Source organism: Haliotis cracherodii, unplaced genomic scaffold, assembly GCF_022045235.1.
Source record: "Haliotis cracherodii isolate W230 unplaced genomic scaffold, xgHalCrac1.p SCAF_2, whole genome shotgun sequence".
NCBI classification, from domain to species: domain Eukaryota; kingdom Metazoa; phylum Mollusca; class Gastropoda; order Lepetellida; family Haliotidae; genus Haliotis; species Haliotis cracherodii.
Genome location: NW_027266275.1, coordinates 16582832 through 16603362, shown reverse-complemented (window position 1 = coordinate 16603362; position 20531 = coordinate 16582832). Strand labels below are relative to the sequence as shown.

Below are 20531 nucleotides of genomic sequence, written 5' to 3'. Positions count from 1 at the left end.
AGGCTGCATGAGATCCGGGTGCAAGACCTGATTGGCAGGTTGATCAACATGGTGATGCTGGTGGTGTTCCGGCGATTGAAGCTAGAAACTTTACTTTGTGATGTTGCCACACAAAGATCGAAAGAAAAAGTATGAAATGCATAGAGTGATATTGGATAAGTTTTAAAAATGTCCCTTTTGCCCAGATCATCAAGTGTTCAGGGATCCTTCACTTCTTGGCTGGTAAGCTCACCTTCTCCACATCAATGTGTCAGACAGGTAGTGTCCAGATCAGTCTCAGTATTTGGGGTTGCCCATGATACATGGGATGGCTGAAAAGTTCTTAGCCTAACTATGATTATGTATAGTACACCCATAACAATATTGAAGTACAATACTTTCCATCCTTACAGGCTGTATAAATTACAAAAAACAAGCATCAAAGTGAGTAGGTATTCTCTGTTGATTGGCGGCTGCACTGTCATCAAGTATCTCCAAATGTAAGCATCGAGGTGGATGATTGATGACTAGGCATCTCTCAGGAGGACATTCTGAAGTATGGACTGGGCTTGATAAAAATTTCAGCACGCCAGGTACCAAGGCTTCTGACTGATGATCAGAAATACTGCAGGATCACCATCATGCATGAGAGTTAACCTAATTTTTAAAAGAACCCAGCTGATTTTGTTGAGCAGTTTGTAACCATTGATGAATCTTTGCTTCACCACTATCAGCCAGAGACTAAACCACAGTCCAAGCAGTTGAAACATCTAATGTCTAAAGTTCCATGGTGATGGCTTTGGTTTTCTGGGATTCCAAAGCAATCCTTCTGGTGAACTACTGCCTGAAAACTGAGAACATGAATGCCCAATATTATGCTTATCATTCATATATATATACATATACACACAGCAGAAATGACATCTTTTGCATAATGCTTGCTACACAGAATCGGAGGATGTTCAATGAGCTCAAAGCCACAGTCATGCATTGCAGTCATGACTTTTCCACATTTAGCCTTGATATATATATGTGGAAAAGTCAACAAAGTTTGTCGCCATTTCAAATTGAAATGAATTTTAGTATTTGTACTTGTCTTTTGTATTATATCTGTAGACGTGAGTGTTAATGTATGGATTGATAATAGCTTTTCTTACCAGTCAGAAAGCAGTCTTGCTTGACATGGCACAGACTGGACTGGTCACTTGATCTGATCTTTTGACCACAGGGCTCGAAATTAACCATATTTTGCGTGCCATCGCACGCCGAAAATGAAAATGGCACGGCTAAATCATGATCTTCGTGCCTCGATGGCACGCTTGGAATTAATAACCTACCTTTGCCATATAAGGCATATTTTAATGATAAATATCAATCTCGTCAGCAATAAGTTAACTCTTTCAACACCGTAGGCCGGTTTTCCGGCCAAGAAGCATCGAGTCCCCAGACACCGTAGGCCGGTTAACTGGCCAAGCCGTAGTCACGTCAAAATAGTATATATTTTTATGGACCTACCTATCATTCATTTATTAAATCTATCACATTTCACTATGTCTGAAATACGTATTCCATTTCAATTTATCATTTTTTATCGATAAATTAAAATATTATTCACTATTTCCCGCGATGTTATTGAAAATAAAATTCTTGGACACACATTTCGACAACGGGTCCACATCGAACATGTCAAAGAGCAAAATAAAGATGTTTTAAACAAATCTTTAAATATATTATACAAAGTAATAAATAGATTCAACAAAAATATATCTAAAAGTAATCAAACTTACATCTAAGTTATTATTTCCATCTTTTCGTGCGATCACATGTAATGTAAGTCAAATGACATCTCGGCTTTCGTCGCCTTAAATTCTCGGCTCGGACACAACGTTTAATGTAAAAATATATGCATGAAAAATCTTTGTCACAGCTCGTAACCTAGCACGATACATTCACGAAGTTCCATATTTTTAATATATATTGTGATTTCCAGCTGAAAACGTTCAGAATAACACGATTTAACAAAAATATTTCGCCAACTTCTGAAATTTATCAAACACGAGCTTGGTATCACAGCTGTAATTTGAATGGCTGTCTTATGTCACGTGCCCAAAATTGACCAATCACGAAACTTGTAGCAGATTTCAACAAGAAAGCGTCATTAGAAACCAATTTTAATCCAGTGAAATCGCTTGTTATAGCTACGAAGAAAAACAGGCGATGTAGATGAAAGAATAAGCTTTCCAGCGATGTGTCATATGCCATTCTTCGACGAACGTGTTGTTCATACAAATTTTTTAGCCTCGAAAACGGGGGTATATTTCTTCATGTTACTGAGCGGACAGCCGCTGTTATCGGGAAATGTGTGATGACAGAAACTATTTATAATTCTTTTTAAAATGATTTTCCAATTACGTAAACAATGAAAATAAAACAGTAATAAGTAAGTGGATTTTACTTCAGATGGGGCTCCAGTTATGATGGGAAGAAAGGGGGATGTGGCAGCTAAACTGAAACATGATGTACCTCATGTTATAGCTATACCTTGTATTGCACATATGGTCAAGAATGATCAAACAGGACAGAGTTTACAACCAATACAGCAACATCCTGGAATTGTTGAAAATTAGTCTGGTACTTGCAGTCTCTTCTGCAGAATGTGAGAGGGGATTTTCAATGATGGGGAGGGTAAAGACAGACTGGAGATCATGCTTAAAGTCAAGTACACCCATGACAGTTGCCCAGTGCAACACAACACTAGAGAAATACAGTCCACGGGGTGCAATAGCTAAGTGGATGTGTGCAGTCAACAGAAGGTGGACCCCAGCTTATGGGACTAGGGTTAAAGCCACTGTGTCACAATCTGACAGTAACTGAGTTGAGGGTGCTTGTCTGTCACGGTCATTAAATGGAAGTCAGTAAAGTAAGTTTGTAACTCACTTTAACTTGAATAAATCACTTACTATTAAGATCACAGATGTCTCACTTACTAAGATCACATGAATTATTAACATTTTGATTGAACTACTGACAGACAGACACAAATAAACAACAAACACTTGGTTGTTAAAAAATTTAATGCTGAAATGTAACAAATAATTGGCTGGGCACTCCATGATTTCCCAAGGCACACCTAAATTTTATACCTTGTACCTTGTGGCACACAAAAATTGCATTTCTAGCCCTGGACCAGATATCAGACCATAACATTTGCTTAAATTTAAGAATCTGAACCAAGTTCAATTATTTGGAATTGATCACTGAATTAGGGTTATAACAACAAAGAAAAAATTTAAGCACACCATAATATATTTCAATATTTATTTGTCCCAATATTTGTAACTGTCATGAAAGATATGATTACGGGAAGAATTATGTTTTCTCAAGATAATGTAATCAGTCATGTGTGACGAAAGCTCACGTGCCATGCATGGTATGCCAGTGCAGCATGCTACCCTCGAGTATCTCTAAAAGCAGTATGTCCAAACGTTAAAATTACTTTCTTAAGCTCGGTTTTAAACAGTTTTTCCATGACATTGTGTGACCATGGCACGAAGGTGATTATCAAACGCCTTAAGCATGGTTTTAAACAGTTTTTCCATGACATTGTGTAACCATGACACGAAGGCGATAATCAAACGCCACAAGATGGCAAATAATCAGCATGCATATCTCAGGAATGTCTTGTAATGGCATTGTTCAGAATTTGGGGTATCATCCCACTGTCGTTTAGTCGAGAAACATGCTCAGACCGGTGATGTACAGGACCGTCCCAAATCCGGAAGACCTCCTGTGATGACACATCGCGAAGACAGGGACCTCCTTTGTCTCAAACGTCGAGAACCCTTTTTAACAAGTACTCATCTGAAACAGCTGTGGTTGCCCAATTGTCGTTTCAGCACCAGAACGGTCAGGAACCGGCTGAGGGCTAGACTGAATCATAAAGCGTCCCTTGTTGAGAGATCACCACAAAGCTACTCGTTTAGCATGGTGTATTGCGCAATAGAACTGGATCCATTGGTCAGATGAAAGTCGCTTTCTGCTTCACGTCGCTGATGTAAGAAAAAGAGTTTGGAGGCACCGGAAACCCCAGGAACATCAAATCCTCCTGTACAAGATTTTTGCCAATTGGAAGCAGCATTGCATCAGGAGTGGTTGTTGTTGACGACCCATCAACAGATCAAATGCCTGACTGGAAGCATGAGACATAGGGTGGAATGCGTCATCCGGGCACGTGACGGTTATACCCGCTACTGATCTGTTTCACGTGTCATGTCGCTGATGTAAGAAAAAGAGTTTGGAGGCACCGGAACACGGCCTAAACCCCAGGAACATTAAACCAACTTTTCCATACGGAGGGGGCTCGGTAATTGTTTGAGGGTGTATCTCTCATGAATGCAGGTTGGATTTGGTCACCATAAGGGGCAACTTAACAGGGGCTCAGTACATCTGGGACATTTTGAGACCAGTCATCGTTCCTCATTTTGACAACCACCCTCTTGCTACTCGACCTAAGTCCATGGATGACAATGCCAGGCCTCATCGTTCGCATGCAGTCGTGGATTACATGAGGGCCAATGCAATAACGACTCTACCCTGGCCAGCAATGAGCCCAGATTTGAACCCCCTTGGAACATGTTTGGGATATTCTGGGGCGGCACATACAGACATCAAATCCTCCTGTACAAGATTTTTGCATTGCATCAGGAGTGGTTGTTGTTGACGACCCATCAACAGATCAAATGCCTGACTGGAGGCATGAGACATAGGGTGGAATGCGTCATCCGGGCACATGACGGTTATACCCGCTACTGATCTGTTTCACGTGTCATGTCAGGTAGAGACTTTTAGGAACATTTTCACATGAAACATCAAATGTAACTTGTTCACTTAATCCTGCAGCTCCATATATTTTTTAGGTATTGTCTTAGGTCAAAGACAGTACCTGTGTTACCATGATGTTTTTGTCAGTAAATTTTAATCACAACTCACCAATATATTCTTTATTTGTTGTCAAATGTTTGTTCTATCTGATGACATTGGTATCGCCCAGCTCCTGTGGTCAGTCATTCAATGCCATGATTTTTGCCATTTGTCATGGTTCAGAAATAGGGGTGTGCTTAACTTTTGTCTTTATGTACATTTATAAGTGCTTTGAAGTAAATACAATTTTACATAAATTTTTAGCATTATTCAAGATAGTTCCCCCAAATATACTCCTGTTTATTCATTTCAGGTTACATGCAAGAATCATCGTTTTGGGTGTAAACTACTCAGGTCTTGAGGAAGATTTAGATGACATTGATGCCTTGATATTGATGCTCCAGAACTGGCAGTTTTGGAGTTTGGTATTCAACATTAAAGGTGAATTCCAGGAAGACATCATGCAAAATCGACTTGCACAGAAAGCCAAGAAAATAGCAAGAGTTTTCAAGTCAAAGCTGGAAAATAAAACCCTGTTGCTAAAGTTCATGAAGAAACTTATTGATGCAAAGAACAAGAACATTGATGGATTTTGTAAAATATTAGTTGCTTCAAGTTCAAATACTGACTATGAAACAATGAAAGGTGAACTAACTAAGCACATAGAAGCAATTACTGTTGCTGAAAGGGATCAACAATTGTTGACTAAAGTGCTAAAAAAGATCAGTTCTTTCGATGGCATTCATGTCCCAGATGCAAATCTTGCTCAGGATATCCTCAAGATGAAAGTATTAGAATTTCAACAAGGTGATGTACCAATGCAAAGTATTTTTGATCAAACACATTGGGAGCCATTTACAAGTTTCCTTACATGCTCAGAAACAGTGGCAACAGTAGTTCAGTCTGCCATCTATTGGCAAGTATGCATGGAATCAACAAAGGAATGGCTTTCAAAGATGGATGTCACTGAAACTGACACAGCTGCAGATCCAGTGGAGGACATTTGTTGTCTTTTTGGAAACACAAGAGTTTCAGAAATACCTGAAGTAACACTAAGAATATGTGGTGGACTTGTTAAAGATGGACTAAGTAAATACAAGAAGATCTGGGGTCCTTTATTCAAGGAAGAGGATGCAAATTTAGGTTGTCTACAAATTATTGTAGACACAAAAGATATGAAAGAAGAAATCAGAATTGCAGAAGGAATTTTCAAAGCTGACTTTCCTGAATGGATAGTGCATGCATTTGAAATAATCCGAGCCTACTCACAGTATGACAAGAAGTTGAAAGTAATCAGCAAAGTAGTATCAATTCTTCAACATAATGCTGTAGAAGATGAGTCTTTTACTGAAACAGTACATGCATTTTCAGCACTCAGAGATGAGAATTTTGATCATATTTCCCTATTTAAGCTATGTCACATAAGAAAGCTGTTGGATGAAATTGAAAAATTAGTTACAGATGACCTCCAGCATGTTCTCAAAGAACTGTCAACATCAAAACATCTGATAGACTTCTTAAAGGACAAACCCATGGACGATTTACGTAATCTTATTGATGCCGTTGAGGAACACTCAGAGCAGTCAATTCAAGAGTCGACAGTATCAGCATTGATAGCTGTGAAACGATTCCTCAGTCCCTTGATGCATTCAGGATCAGAAAAGACAGTACTTCAAGTACTTACAGTACTGAGTAAATCCGTAAATGATTCTCAGGTTGAAAAGCTAGCAGAAAAGATAAGTGTTTGTAAGACGCATTTGCATGGCCTTAAGGCTCTGTTCAATAATGTTGCCAATAGAGGAGAAATGACAAAAGATGTTGTGAAAAACACATTGAAGAAAGGTGCAAAATTCTCATTCATGTCAGATGAAAAGGGATGCAGTGTACGATTAGCATACAAAAGTCATGGTGTTCATACAACACATACCAGAGCAGATTTGAATGATCTAAGAAGCAGGGTATTACTGATGGTGAATACTGAAGCAAATAGAAAAACTCCTGGACATCAGAAGGACAAAGTTCAAATGGAATATGAATCATTCATTTTGAAAGTGGATGAGGCCATCAATATTGGTAACATATTGGACAGATTGCGTCAATCAGGTTATCCAGATTGCAAAAGTTTGTTGAAAGGGACACTTGACATCAGTCATCTTGAGGCCCACCGTGAGCATCTTGAAACCACCTGGACCATCTGGCAGAGTGCCTTATCTAATTGCAGACAAACTCATTACTGGTTAAATTTTTTCTATCCTGAACAATTAAGAACAATTCACTTGTTCTTGGAGGAAGGGACTGATGAAACTACGACAAGGAATTTGCTTGGATATACTGGTTGCAAAGTTGAAAAGCTAAATTCTGCCAGAATGACCTATCAGACGGTGTCTTCTGTAGATATGAAAGATACACAAGATAATTTTGGTTTAAAGACAGTTGGGATAACCTTAGATAGAGTACTATCAGAGCTGACTTGTCAGAAAATGGCATTTCCAAAAGACACATCTGCACCAAAACAGCCTGTCCGTATAGCAGATGCTGTTCAGCCAGGAAATATCTTTGTTGCTAGTTTAGATGAAAACAGCAGCATGGTCATTCCAACAGTGCTTGCACTATATCAAAATACTACAGGACTCATTCCTCTCCCTCATCAACTTCTCTTTTGTCTGGAAGATACACATTGGGGAGATATTGAACTTCTATTAAACAGGTGCCATGGATCCCAAAACCTAACATACCCACAGCTGTTTGTAATCGTGTCTGTTGAAAAATTATCCAATGATGTCCAATTTCAGCTTGTTGAGTGTTTGAAAAGGCTAGCATACAGCAATGTTTTAATGGCAGTGGTTTGTGAAGGGTCTCATCACCCATTTTTGGATCATTTTGGAGAGAGAGTGAATCAGGTTCAACCATTGTCTGAATCATCAATGGAAACATGTCTTCAGAATTTGTTTCCAAATGTAATTACTGTTACTTCAGATCTTCCTGGCCAAGGCAAATCAGAAACAATACAGGAACTAGCTCACACAGAGAATCTGGACATCTGTTCTTTACACCTCAGTGGGGATGTTACGCCACCAGAAATTATCAGAAAGTTAAGATGTCTTGATTTGTCACCATTCCATGTTCTCCACATTGATATTGGTTTGATTTCAAGACCATTTGACTTAGAAAAGCTGCTTTTTCAGCTGATTGTTCTGAAGACGATTTCTCATAAATCTGACTTGTTCACTTTGGTGACAAATCATGTTTACATCGAAATTGCAAATACAATTGATAGTGTTTTGAGAAATTCACTTCAGACAGTCACATTTTTTAAACGGGAACATGTGAGATGGCAAAACTATGACAATTTCTGTGTTAGTCAAGAAATTTGTAGTCCAGTTCAAGTTGTTTGTAATTTCCTGAATGTGTATCATAAAGGAGAAATGGACATTGTTGATTTGTACTTCAGTGGTGTAAAACAGTGTAAACCACTGAAAGAACAACGTTGCCAAGAACTGTTGAGATACTATTTCTCATATGACACAGATCTGTCTTTTACAATTGTTCAAGTTTTCTTAAATCTATTGGCAGATCAGTTAAAGAAATTTTCCTGTAGTCATTACTTTCGGACACAGACTGTAGCAGGAATGCTTGGAACAAGTCAGGTAAATGATGTGAAAACCCAGGTATTGAAAGCTTTGCTTGAAATGTCCAAGGAATTTGCTGCAAGATCAGTGCAATCTAGCAGACAAAATATTAATAGTGACCATGTCAGTGACAAGCAGCAAATAGCAAAAACATTGGCAACAGCACATGCAATGACACAGCGCGTAGACAGTATGATTCAGTGGTCACAAAGCAATCACTTGATTGTTGCCTTTCATAATCAAGATATCCATACTCTTACAGCTCTCTACAGGTCAAAACAGATGGTGGAAGTTAGTGTCAGGAAGTTATTTGAAACTCAAATAGGAAGGAAAATGCCAGAGTTTTCAGATTTGCATCAAACTGAACTGCAAAAGATACTGCAGCATGTTGCTCGCTTCAAACAAGAGTTAATTCCACAAGAGGAGTTAGAGAAAATAGATGAAATGTATGCTTTGACTCCAGATAATCTTTTGAAGATGGTATTGATTGTCCTTCGAGTGCGTGCACATATCCCAGTGATACTCATGGGTGATACAGGATGTGGCAAAACAAGTCTCATTCATTATCTGTCCAAAATTTGTGGTGTGGTTTTCAGAGTGCAAAACATCCATGCTGGTGTTGAAGAGTCTGATATAGTTGATTTTGTGCTGGCAAATAATGCTTTTGCTTTGTCAAACATGAATGAACATGTATGGGTGTTTCTTGATGAAATCAACACATGCAATCATCTTGGATTGATTAATGATATCATATGTCATCACTGCTGTCAAGGACTCATGTTGGCACCCAATCTCATAGCAATGGCAGCCTGCAATCCTTACAAACTGAGAACTGAAGAGAGTATTTTCACTGCCGGTTTGGATAACAAAGTGGTGCCTGATGAGCAGTCAAAGCTTGTGTACAGAGTGAATCCACTCCCAGAGAGTATGGTTGACTACATTTGGGATTATGGAAGCCTCAGCAAAACTGATGAAGAATCATACATTAGAAGGATGATTAATGATGCTGTTTCAAAACACCTTGTCTCTTGTCTTGTTGAACTTCTAACAATGTCACAAGAATTCATTAGAAAAAAGGAACAATCAAGTTCCTGTGTGAGCCTACGTGATGTTAACAGATGTAGAATTCTGATAAAATGGTTTCAAGAAACACTAAAAATGAAAATTGAACTTCTGAATAAATGTTTGACTCAAAACCAACGTAAATTTGAAATAAAGGCAGTTATTTTGGCTTTGGCACATGTATATCACTCAAGACTGCCTGATACCTCAAGTAGGAAGGAGTACAGAGAGAACATGTCAAGAGTGTTTGAGAGACATGGAGACAGTGAGAGTGAAACAGACATATTCAAGATAATACATGAAGAACAAAGAGATATTATACGGAGAATGGAATTGCCGGATGGCATAGCAAAGAACACAGCTCTTCAGGAAAATGTGTTTGTTATCATGATAAGCATTCTCAATAGAATTCCAATTTTTGTTGTTGGAAAACCAGGCTGTAGCAAGTCATTATCATTGCAATTGATAAAGAGCAATTTACGAGGCCATGATTCAACTGATCCATATTTTCAGAAGTTACCTCAGTTGTACTGTGTGGCTTTTCAAGGATCAGAATCATCTACGTCAGATGGCATCATCAAAGTCTTTGAGAAAGCAGAACGTTACAGGGAGTCAACTAAGGAAGAAAATGTCCTGCCTGTAGTTATATTAGATGAAATTGGTTTGGCAGAAACATCAAAATTTAACCCATTGAAAGTTCTTCACAGTCGGCTAGAACCTGGACATGGGGAAGTCCCGAATGTTGCAGTTGTTGGGATATCCAACTGGGCACTTGATGCAGCAAAGATGAATAGAGCTATCCATCTATCTAGGCCGGATATGGATGCAGATGAACTCGTTAAGACGGGATTGTCTATTAGTGAAGCAACTCTTGAAGATGGTGACGAAGCAGGGAGTCTATTACATCTGAATGATAACAACAGCAGCAATCAAATAGATGAAGCACTGATAAGAGCAATAGCTGAGGCCTATTCCAAATATGTCAATGACCAGCGTTTCAAAAACTTTCATGGTCTTCGAGACTTCTACTCTCTTGTAAAGTATGTGTCTCGAAAATTCAAGTCAATGACAGTAGAACACTTTGAAGATGACCAACGTAAAGTTGATCTAGTTGTGAGAGGCTTACTCCGCAACTTTGGAGGTCTTTCATCGGAAGTTAATTCTGTTATATCTGTGTTCAAAGAGCATCTAGGTGTGATACTAACTGATGGTACTGTTTCTGATGAACTTGTGTTACCCTCCACCCTTGAGCTGGTACAGGAAAACATTGAAGACAGATCAGCACGTCACTTACTTCTGGTGACAAGAGGGGAGTCAGCTCTGAGCATTGTTGAAGATTTACTCAGGCAAAATGAACGTCAGACTGTCACAATTTTAGGAAGCCATTTTGATGAAGATCTCAATGATGACTACAGCTATCGCATTCTTAGCAAAATAATACTTTGCATGGAACAGGGAGTTGTTTTGATATTGAAAGACCTTGATAGCATTTATGGGAGTTTGTATGACATGTTGAACCAAAATTACTCAAAAGTTGGCATAAAGAAAACATGCCGAGTAGCGCATGGAGCCTATAGTAACCCAGTGTGTCATGTTCATGATGATTTCCGGTGCATTGTTTTGGTTGAGGAAAACAAACTTGACTTGTCAGATCCACCATTTCTGAACAGATTTGAAAAACAGTGTATCCGACTATCAGATATGTTGACAGCCAGTGAGAAAACAATTGCTGAAGAATTGGAGGCATGGGTGATTAGTGTCTCAAAGATTCCAGGGCATAAATTCAGAAGAAATGATATGATACCTTTTGATAACCCTGACTTGATTGCATCTTTGGTCCATTATTATTTTTCTCATTGCAATACGAACATTGAACATGAAAGCTTAGTTGAGAATTGTAAGATGTTTCTGATAAAAACATGCACACCAGAGGGGATAGTTCGCCTTCAACTAAGTGAAAGGCATAGTGAGGAACCTTTAGAAGTAAAGAAATGGCAGGACTATTACTACAAGTTGCCTATACATGGGGGGCTTCAGAAATTTGTTGACTATGCTCTGACTGATTCTGAAACAACCATGCAGAAGGGCAAGGAAATGATTTTCAGTCACACCAATATTCATACCAATATTCAGTCATGTCTGGATGTGTCTTCTGAAGAGTGCCAAGTTGAGAAATTGAGCTCATTCAAGTCTGAGAAACAGTTGTCATCCAGGCTTCATGCATTTTGGTGTCACCCAGGAAAGAAATTTCTTATTATTCAATGCTTAACAAGCTATGATCAAGACAACATTCTTTTGATGAAATCACTAATTGAGAAAGAACAGGGTGAATACAAATCTGAGAATGAACCATGTCAAGAGAAATATGTGTTTATTATCCTTCATATGGACAGAAATGATTCTGATGAATCATTTAATCTTTTGAATTACCTAAGTGGATGGAATTTGACAGTTGTTGATACTCTTGAGCCCAAGAAAATTTCCTTGACTGACTTTCTAGTTAAACAAAAACTGGAAATTGTCCATGAACTGAAGCAAATGGTACCATTAGCTCATTATCTCTTTTGGTCATTCACCTTGATAAAATACCACAGCTATGCCAGGAGTTTGACAAGTCTTAAAAGCCTGGTTGAAAACATTTCTACCAATTCACATCTCATGGCATTCATAGAGGGAGAAGTGTTTTCTATTTTTGAAACACAATTGAACAAGTCTGAATTAAAGAACTGGCAGATCAATGTGGCATGTGATCAGTTGAAACTTTACACCTGTCTTACATTACATGTAGCACTTGAGAATGAAATGATGGAATGTATGAAATATCCTCTGGCTGCAATGGTCTATAAACTTGAGGCAGCAAATACTTGGGATTGTGTTGTTGGACAAGTGGAGTTTCAACAAAAGACTGAATGCTGGAGGCAGCTTGCTAAAACTTCATCAGTTTTAGATATTAGTGATGTGCCTCACCCACAAGGACCAGAGTCTTACCCAATTATGGATCCAGCTTTGTTTCTTTTGTGTCCTTTTAGCAAAATGTTCATCGAAAGAATTGAAAGCCTAAGAGGATTGTGCACAGAAACTATTGCAATGGAATACCCAGGCATTGAAATCGATGAGATTGAAGAAAATCTCACAAATGAATTCAGTAGCAGACTTCAAGACCAAGTTTATGACATGGCAATTGAATTGTTTGAATATTCATATGGAGAACAACATTTCAGTGATTATCTCCATGACTTTGTAAGCATAATGTATTCAAATGTCAACATTGGTATGGAGGAAAGTCTAAAAGTCAAGGTTGTAGAATGGTCATTTTTAACGAGATTTAAAATAGAAGGATTACCATTTGAAGCTGCAGTGACAAGACTGCATGTTACAAATTGGCTTCATTTTGACAAAATAGAAGCAGAATTGAGACTTGTAGATGCTTGTTTAAGTATTAGTAAAGTGAGTTTGGATGACATGCTTGGAAGTTCAAAGCCAGTGCACATGTTGTGCTTTAGTTCAACTGCAGATGAACATTCATCACCAGAAACCCAAGTTCACATGACTGACACAAAAGGGAAATCAATTGGTGACTTGAAAGTCGTAGAAGCCATAGACATGGACATGAAAGGTCAAGTTGGTACATACCAAGACATTGGAAACGTAATGATCACTGAAAGTTGCTCTACAAATGTCAAACCACAGTTTGATGCTGTCAGTACTGAACAGCATCATACTGTTTCACATGAAACACAGGAATCTGAACTGGACGCCAGTACCAATTTGGTTACATTTGCTTGTCAGAAACTAATTCCTACAGAAAATCTGCTTGAGACCTCTACTTTTCAGTCATGGGTAAGTGGAGTCAGCCTTGTTTTGTCTTTGGCAAGTGAAGTGTCATTAGAATCCAAAGTATTTCAGTCATTACGGTTGTGTAATGAATTTGCATTGCTTGTGTCAGTTCCACACAACACGGACAGAAGATATCTCTCTGAGATAGGGCATGCACTTGAATCAAACCAGGTTGAAAGTGATGTCATATTCCAAAAAATTCTTCAGATCATAAACAAAATGAATGAAGAGAAGTTAGTTCCTGAAGAAGCACTACAACATTTCTTTGCTTGTTACATAAGCATATGTCTTGCTGCTGATCCAGAAACATCAGTAGTAGCTTTGGGACTTGAGGTACTTAAAGATTTGACAATTTTTCAAAGCAGCTTAAACTATTTTGGTCCAACACTTTGTCAGATTTTGATGATAGAAATGGAAGAATGTGATTTGATAAATGATGACCTTCTTGAATACCCTGTTCTAAGAAATCTAGACAATTGCATTCTAGCATTCCAAGAGAAAGGTGAACCAGACTCACAGTTAGCATGTCTTTGCATGGATGTCATTGAGACACATTTTACGCAAGAGATATTGAACTTTGATGATGAAAACCTAGATACTATGTTAATGTGTGATGAAATTTACAGATCTGAGGGGTTTTCACTGAAACACCTTATATCTTTGGCATATTTGAAAACCTGTCTATCAATTTTAGCATCTGATATGAGACAGAAAGACACTGTTGAAATACATATGTTACAAAAGGTGAATGGCATCCTACAGTTCGATTCAGATACCAGTGGATCAACTAGAGATATCAGAACTAAAGCCTTGCAGAACTATTTTGTCAAGGTACTTTCACAAAATGATGGGTTGAAAACATTTGAGGATATTCTGAGTCATCATTCACAACATTTGCCATTCACAAGTGAAGTGAAAATAGCAGATGAAGATAGACTGGTAGCACTTGAACTATGCCCAATGCAGATGACATGGTCTGATATCTATTTTTCTGTTTCTGATGGTTATTATGCATTACCTAAGGACAACAGCAAAGTGAAAAGTGTATTTAAAGCTGCCAGAACAAACCCTCAGTTCACCTACTGTGTGTTTGGTGTTGCCCTCCAACAAATCTACCTTGTAAAGACTATCAACCCTCTGACAGACAGTGAAAGAACAGAAAGAGCAAAGATGTTCTGTGACTTATCTAAAGGAGACATTCATAAGAACCAACTAAACATGCTGGAGTCGTTATGCACATGTGATGAATTTAAGTTCCCACTACTGCAGATGGGTGGCCAAAAATCAGTCAGAGACCAACATCTTGCAATCTGGATTCTTCACCTAACATGCTCAGTGCTTGCCTTCAATCCTACTGAAAACCAAATAAGCAGCACTGCTCCCTTGTGGTTAAGACTTATTATGAAGCCAGATCAAATAACAACATTGTACATGCCAGGAGCGGGATATGATGAAAACAGTTTGCATATGAGCAAATTTGCATGTATGAAAGCCAAATTGAAAGAATGTCATTTTATAAGGTGTAAGTGTGGGATGACCACTGTTCTTACCAATGAAGAAGCCTCAGTCTGCCATGGGTGCCAGGAGAGATTTGAATCCAGTAAGGAAAGCGTGGAGCTGTCAGGCATTTCTCAGATGTCCACAAGAAAGCAGGGATACATCTACACTGATAGCCGTCATATGGAAAATGTGTTTCTATCTGTAGGCACCTTGTCACCTGCTGCATTTCGACTTTTACAGATTGCTATTCATGGGTGCCTTGCTGTGTCACAAGCTCTTGGCTTCATTACCACTTCTGAACTCTCTGTGATAATGAAAATCCCTGAGGAGGTAGATGTAGTGCATTACATCAACAAGCATTTACAATGTCACTGGGATGCTCTCTCTGTTATGGCAGAAATGGGACATGCACAACTTGGTAAGCTTTTGAACTTCACAGTGAAAGAAGGGATGTCATCTTGGGTTCATGATACATCTCAATTTTGTGTCCCCGAAGAAAGAGACAGTTTTGAAGATAGCTTCAGTGATTATTTCAATGAAATTATGGTCAGGAGGTTTGGCATTATAAAGGAAGAGGTAATATGTTTCCAAAAGAACAACCTCCATAGCTCTGCTTCATCCTGGGAAATGATATTTGCTGAGGCTTCTGATGAAGACAATATGTGTGAAAGATTGCCGAGGTTGATGAGGGAAAATATGGCCCCCAGTATGGAAAATATGGAAAGGGAATATGTCATTCAGCAGAAAACTGACGAGTTTCCAATTATGGCTTTAGTATTTGAAAAGAAGAAAGCACTGTCTTTGCTAAGACATCTCATTCCACTTATACAGTGGCACATGTGTACTATTCGGCACTCAAGTAATAACTCAAGAGTAGTGGAATGCAAAACTGTTGAGGACTTTATCCTTACTTGTCAAAAAGAAGTAGCAGCTTGTGAGAAGTCAGATTTGATGAAAACATTTGAGACCTTCAAGCAATCTTGGAATCAACTGAGAGAAGAGATTGTCTTATTGAAACACTACAATGAATTCATATCAGACATACCTAGGGTGCACATAAGAGGTCCTCTTGAAACATGCATAATGAAAAGTTCCTCTGCACCAGTTATGCAAGTGTTGAAGGCTTTGCAGTCTATTCAGAACCAGTTTTTAACAGATTCTGTTATAGTTACTTTGTCACTGAACAACTTGTCAACCAGTTTTCTGAAACTAAATGATAGGATTGCAACTCTGCATGGAACAGCTATAGAAAATGTTGCGCCAAGACATGTTGTTACCCTGCCAGATTTACGTGACATGCCAAAGTTTTCTCAGATAAACACAGAATTAGGGCATGGTAGAGAAAGACAATATGATATGTATCAAATTGAACTTCAAGTTGTGGCAGAATGCCTGGTGAATAAGCCATTATTATTAATAGGACCTAAATTTCCAATGATCCGTTTTTATGGCGAAATATTACACAGGACTGACCAGCTTCTGGAAGATATCATCAACATTGTTGGCCGTGAAGATATTGAGAAAGATATCATTAAGTCTGTCATTTCACTGAAAGAGAAGAATCCATCAAATATGCAAACACTGACTGACTACTTAGAAATGACCTTCACTCTTCTCAAAAGAGCACCACTTTCTGGTCGCCAGAAACAGCAAACCCTAAATGACTTTCTGATGGCTTGGCAATCTTTCTTCCCAAATAGAGTTGCTGACATAGATGCCTTTTGTAAAAGAATCCGTTTGACTCAGTTGATATCTCTCTATGAATATGTTGAAGACCTAGTGGCTGAAGTAATCATTGACCGTTTAGAAGACACATATCGAGTCCAAATGCCTGAAGAATGTCAATCACACATGAACACTGTTCTCGGCATCATGAATTTGAAGTTGCAGGAAGCCCTTCTGTCAGCTTTGAAGAAGACTGTCATCAGGTATATCCGATTTCAGTATGCAAAGTCAACTGATCCCTTGTCACCATTACTTATGGAAAACACCATGTGGCCAGAGGGTGTTTTAGCAGATGTAACATCCAAAACTGACAACCTGGACGCTGGACTGCTTCATCCCTGCCTTTGTGTGGAGAATATCTGTGATGCCATTGACTTCACAACACAGGCTGTTGAGGTATGTTGAGTTAAGAATAATCTATTTGTGTATATATTAAATTGTGAGCTAAATTGGCCAAGAGACTATTAAGATAAAGTTACAAGAATACACATAAGCAGATAAAAGTTACCTTCATGGTAAGTGGTTGGATTTTCTCAGCATTATGTGAGGACACTTTTTAAATTCAACACATCAATGCCAGAGAATAAACAGTCTCTATTATCTGCAGAAACAGAATTCATTGATCAAAATAGTGATGAAAATTATATGAATGGAACACTGAAAATCAGTCATGACACCAGGGTGTTCGCAAAAAGCATTAGCTTGTTTTCTACTGATAGCACCCAACAATATTGTTGTCTAACGTCGCATCCAGTAGTATTCCAGCTATATGACAGCGGCGTATAAACAATTGAGTTTGGACCAGACATTTTTAATCCATTTTTGGTTGCAAATGTGGTGACAAGTGAAATTGAGCAATGCTCGTTCAATCATTATCTCGGGTAACCCACATCCATTTTTTTTTGGTACAAGCAGATTTATAGACTTTTTGTGTATTATTAATATGCTGTAGGAACGTTTTACTTCACTCTTGATCAGATGAATAAGTTTATTTTTTCAGGAACTAAAGATGAAGGATGGCAGAAACAGTTCCCAGTATGCAGTAATAAGCCAAAAGAAGTCAGGAACTGTACAACAGAGGAAGAAGAATTTGGCAAAGAAATTTAGAAAGCGCTAATATATTTTGTAAGTAAAACGGGAGCTCCATGATATTTCTGAAACATATTTCATTTCTAAATGCCAGCTGAGGATTAATTGGCTATAGACAGATATACTTTCTTTACTTTGCTGTTCTTCACAAGGACAGTGATTCATTACTTTTGATGGTCTGTCTCTTTCAGGTGTCTGGTTGCTATGGGACATGTACCAGTATCTTTCAACCAAGATAACTGACATAGGAACCGATTCAAACTTACAAGGGTGAATATCTTCCTCACAATATGTGATGTTTTGTAGAACTGTAAATATTCAGTGTGAATTTGTAAATAGGCACATATTGTTAAAAAACAATATGGCTTTGCATAACTTTATCATTTGCTTTTAATACATTGCTTTTGTGTATTGAATCTTGTATTGTTAGAATGTTCACCACAAAAGGATTGTGTTACTATGCCTATAAACATTTAAATATTACAAACCATTGAATAAGGTGAAAATATTTGTTGCCTTTATCTCATAAAACAAATCCACAAAATAATTCATCTTTTCTTAGCATGCATTTTTTTGTTTTATTTGAACTATTATGGACTGTACACATGCAGACATGATGTAAGCTTTTGTACAATAACTCTCACTTATACATATTATTTTGTAAACATAGACTGATGGCAAGGACAATTCAATTTGTACAACAGACAGTGAAGGGATATTTGTTAAATTTATGCATTGAGACATATGAGTACACGTGAATATGGACATGTGGATGGAATAAACTGTCATGAATATAGGGAAACAAACCAAATTTAATTAACACATCCAAAATATTTCTTGTATAATTATGCATCATTTTTGTGTGATAAAGTAACACAGAACTGTTAATATGTAGACATAGTAACAGCTGTTTATGCAATTTGTGTTATTTATTTGGAGCTACTTGTAAATATGGACTGATAATTCAATATCTGTGATATTACTTATGTATCCCACAATCCAACCACACAAAAAATGCCATAGAGAATACCACAGTTAATAAGGTTCTGTGGGATATCTGTAAATAAAATATATGATTTCTGATGGCACTGGTAGTTTTGTACAGATAATGGCAAAGAATGATACTTTAGAATAATGCTTTGAGATATCTGAGCACATGTTGTAAATATGGACGACATATGAATGTTACAAACCATTGTGAATTAAGTGACAATATATGTTTAATAACTCTCATTTGTACATATTTGCTTGTAAACATGGACTGATGTCAAAGATATTTTAATCAGTCAACATTCAAGGAGTGTTTGTTAAATTAATGCTTTGAGATGTCATGTAAATATGGTCTGACAACTCAATATCACCTACGTTATTTATGTTTCCCACAAAAGAATAATAAAACCCACAGTTAACCTTGTTCCCTGGGACATCTATAAATAAAATATATGAATTCTGATGGTACTGGAAGTTTTGTACAGATAATGGCAAAGAATGATACTTTAGAATAATGCTTTGAGATATCTGACTACATGTTGTAAATATGGACGACATATGAATGTTACAAACCATTGTGAATTAAGTGGCAATATATGTTTAATAACTCTCATTTGTACATATTTGCTTGTAAACATGGACTGATATCAAAGATATTTTAATCAGTCAACATTCAAGGAGTGTTTGATAAATTAATGCTTTGAAATGTCATGTAAATATGGTCTGACAACTCAATATCACCTACATTATTTATGTTTCCCACAAAAGAATAATAAAACCCACAGTTAACCTTGTTACCTGGGACATCTATAAATAAAATGTATGACTTCTGATGGTACTGGTAGTTTTGTACAGATAATGGAAAAGAATGATACTTTAGAACAATGCTTTGAGATATCTAAGTACATGTTGTAAATATGGACATTTGGATGGTATAAACTGTCATGAATATAGTGGAACAAACCAACTTGAATTAACACATCCCAAATATTCTTGTATAATTATACATCATTTTTGTGTGATTGAGTTACACAGAACTGTTAGACATAATAACAGCTGTTTATACAATTTATCTTATGTATTTGGAATTACATGTAAATATGGACTGATAATTCAATATCTGCAATTTTACTTACATATCCCAGAATCCAACCAAAAAACACCACCAAAAACACCACAGTGATAAGGTTCGTTGGGATATCTGTAAATAAAATATAGGACTATTGATAGTGCTGGTAGTTTTGTACAGAAAATGGCAAAGAATGATACTTTAGAATAATGCTTTGAGATATCTAAGTACATGTTGTAAATATGTACATTTGGATGATAAACTGTCATGAATATAGTGAAACAAACCAACTTTAATTAACACATCCAAAATATTTCTTGTATAATTATGCATCATTTTTGTGTGATTGAGTAACACAGAACTGTTATATAAGGACATGGCTCCATTATGACAGGCTCCGCCATCATGCATGATAGCGGAGCTTCAAATTAAGACAAGAGATATTATTGGATGAAATGGTCGCGGATGTGGAGGTACTGGTGGACTACGGCAATGAGCTTAACCCCTGTTAAGCAACCCCAACTGCAGCAACCGCTGCCCTGCAACAACCGTTGCCAAGCAACCCATGTTGCTTACCAATGCAGCGCCTGCTGCCCTGCAACTGCCGTTGCCAAGCAACCCATGTTGCTTACCAATGCAGCGCCCGCTGCCCTGCAACTACCGTTGCCAAGCAACCCATGTTGCTATGCAGCTATCGCTGCCAGGCAAGTACCATTGCCAAACCATGAGCG

General features: G+C 37.7%; 1 protein-coding gene across 1 annotated transcript in view; it reads left to right on the top strand.

Annotated features, from left to right (window-relative positions):
* The window catches only part of LOC139467477 (uncharacterized), a 55752-nt gene extending 36594 nt beyond the window's left edge, over window positions 1-19158 (top strand). Inside the window, exons 7-9 of the mRNA XM_071249022.1 lie at window positions 5213-17048; window positions 17653-17777; window positions 17933-19158. Of these exons, the coding sequence (XP_071105123.1) occupies window positions 5213-17048; window positions 17653-17769 (11953 nt within the window). The 3' untranslated portion in view covers window positions 17770-17777; window positions 17933-19158. The remainder of the gene's footprint in view (window positions 1-5212; window positions 17049-17652; window positions 17778-17932) is intronic.
* Window positions 19159-20531: the final 1373 nt, after the last annotated feature.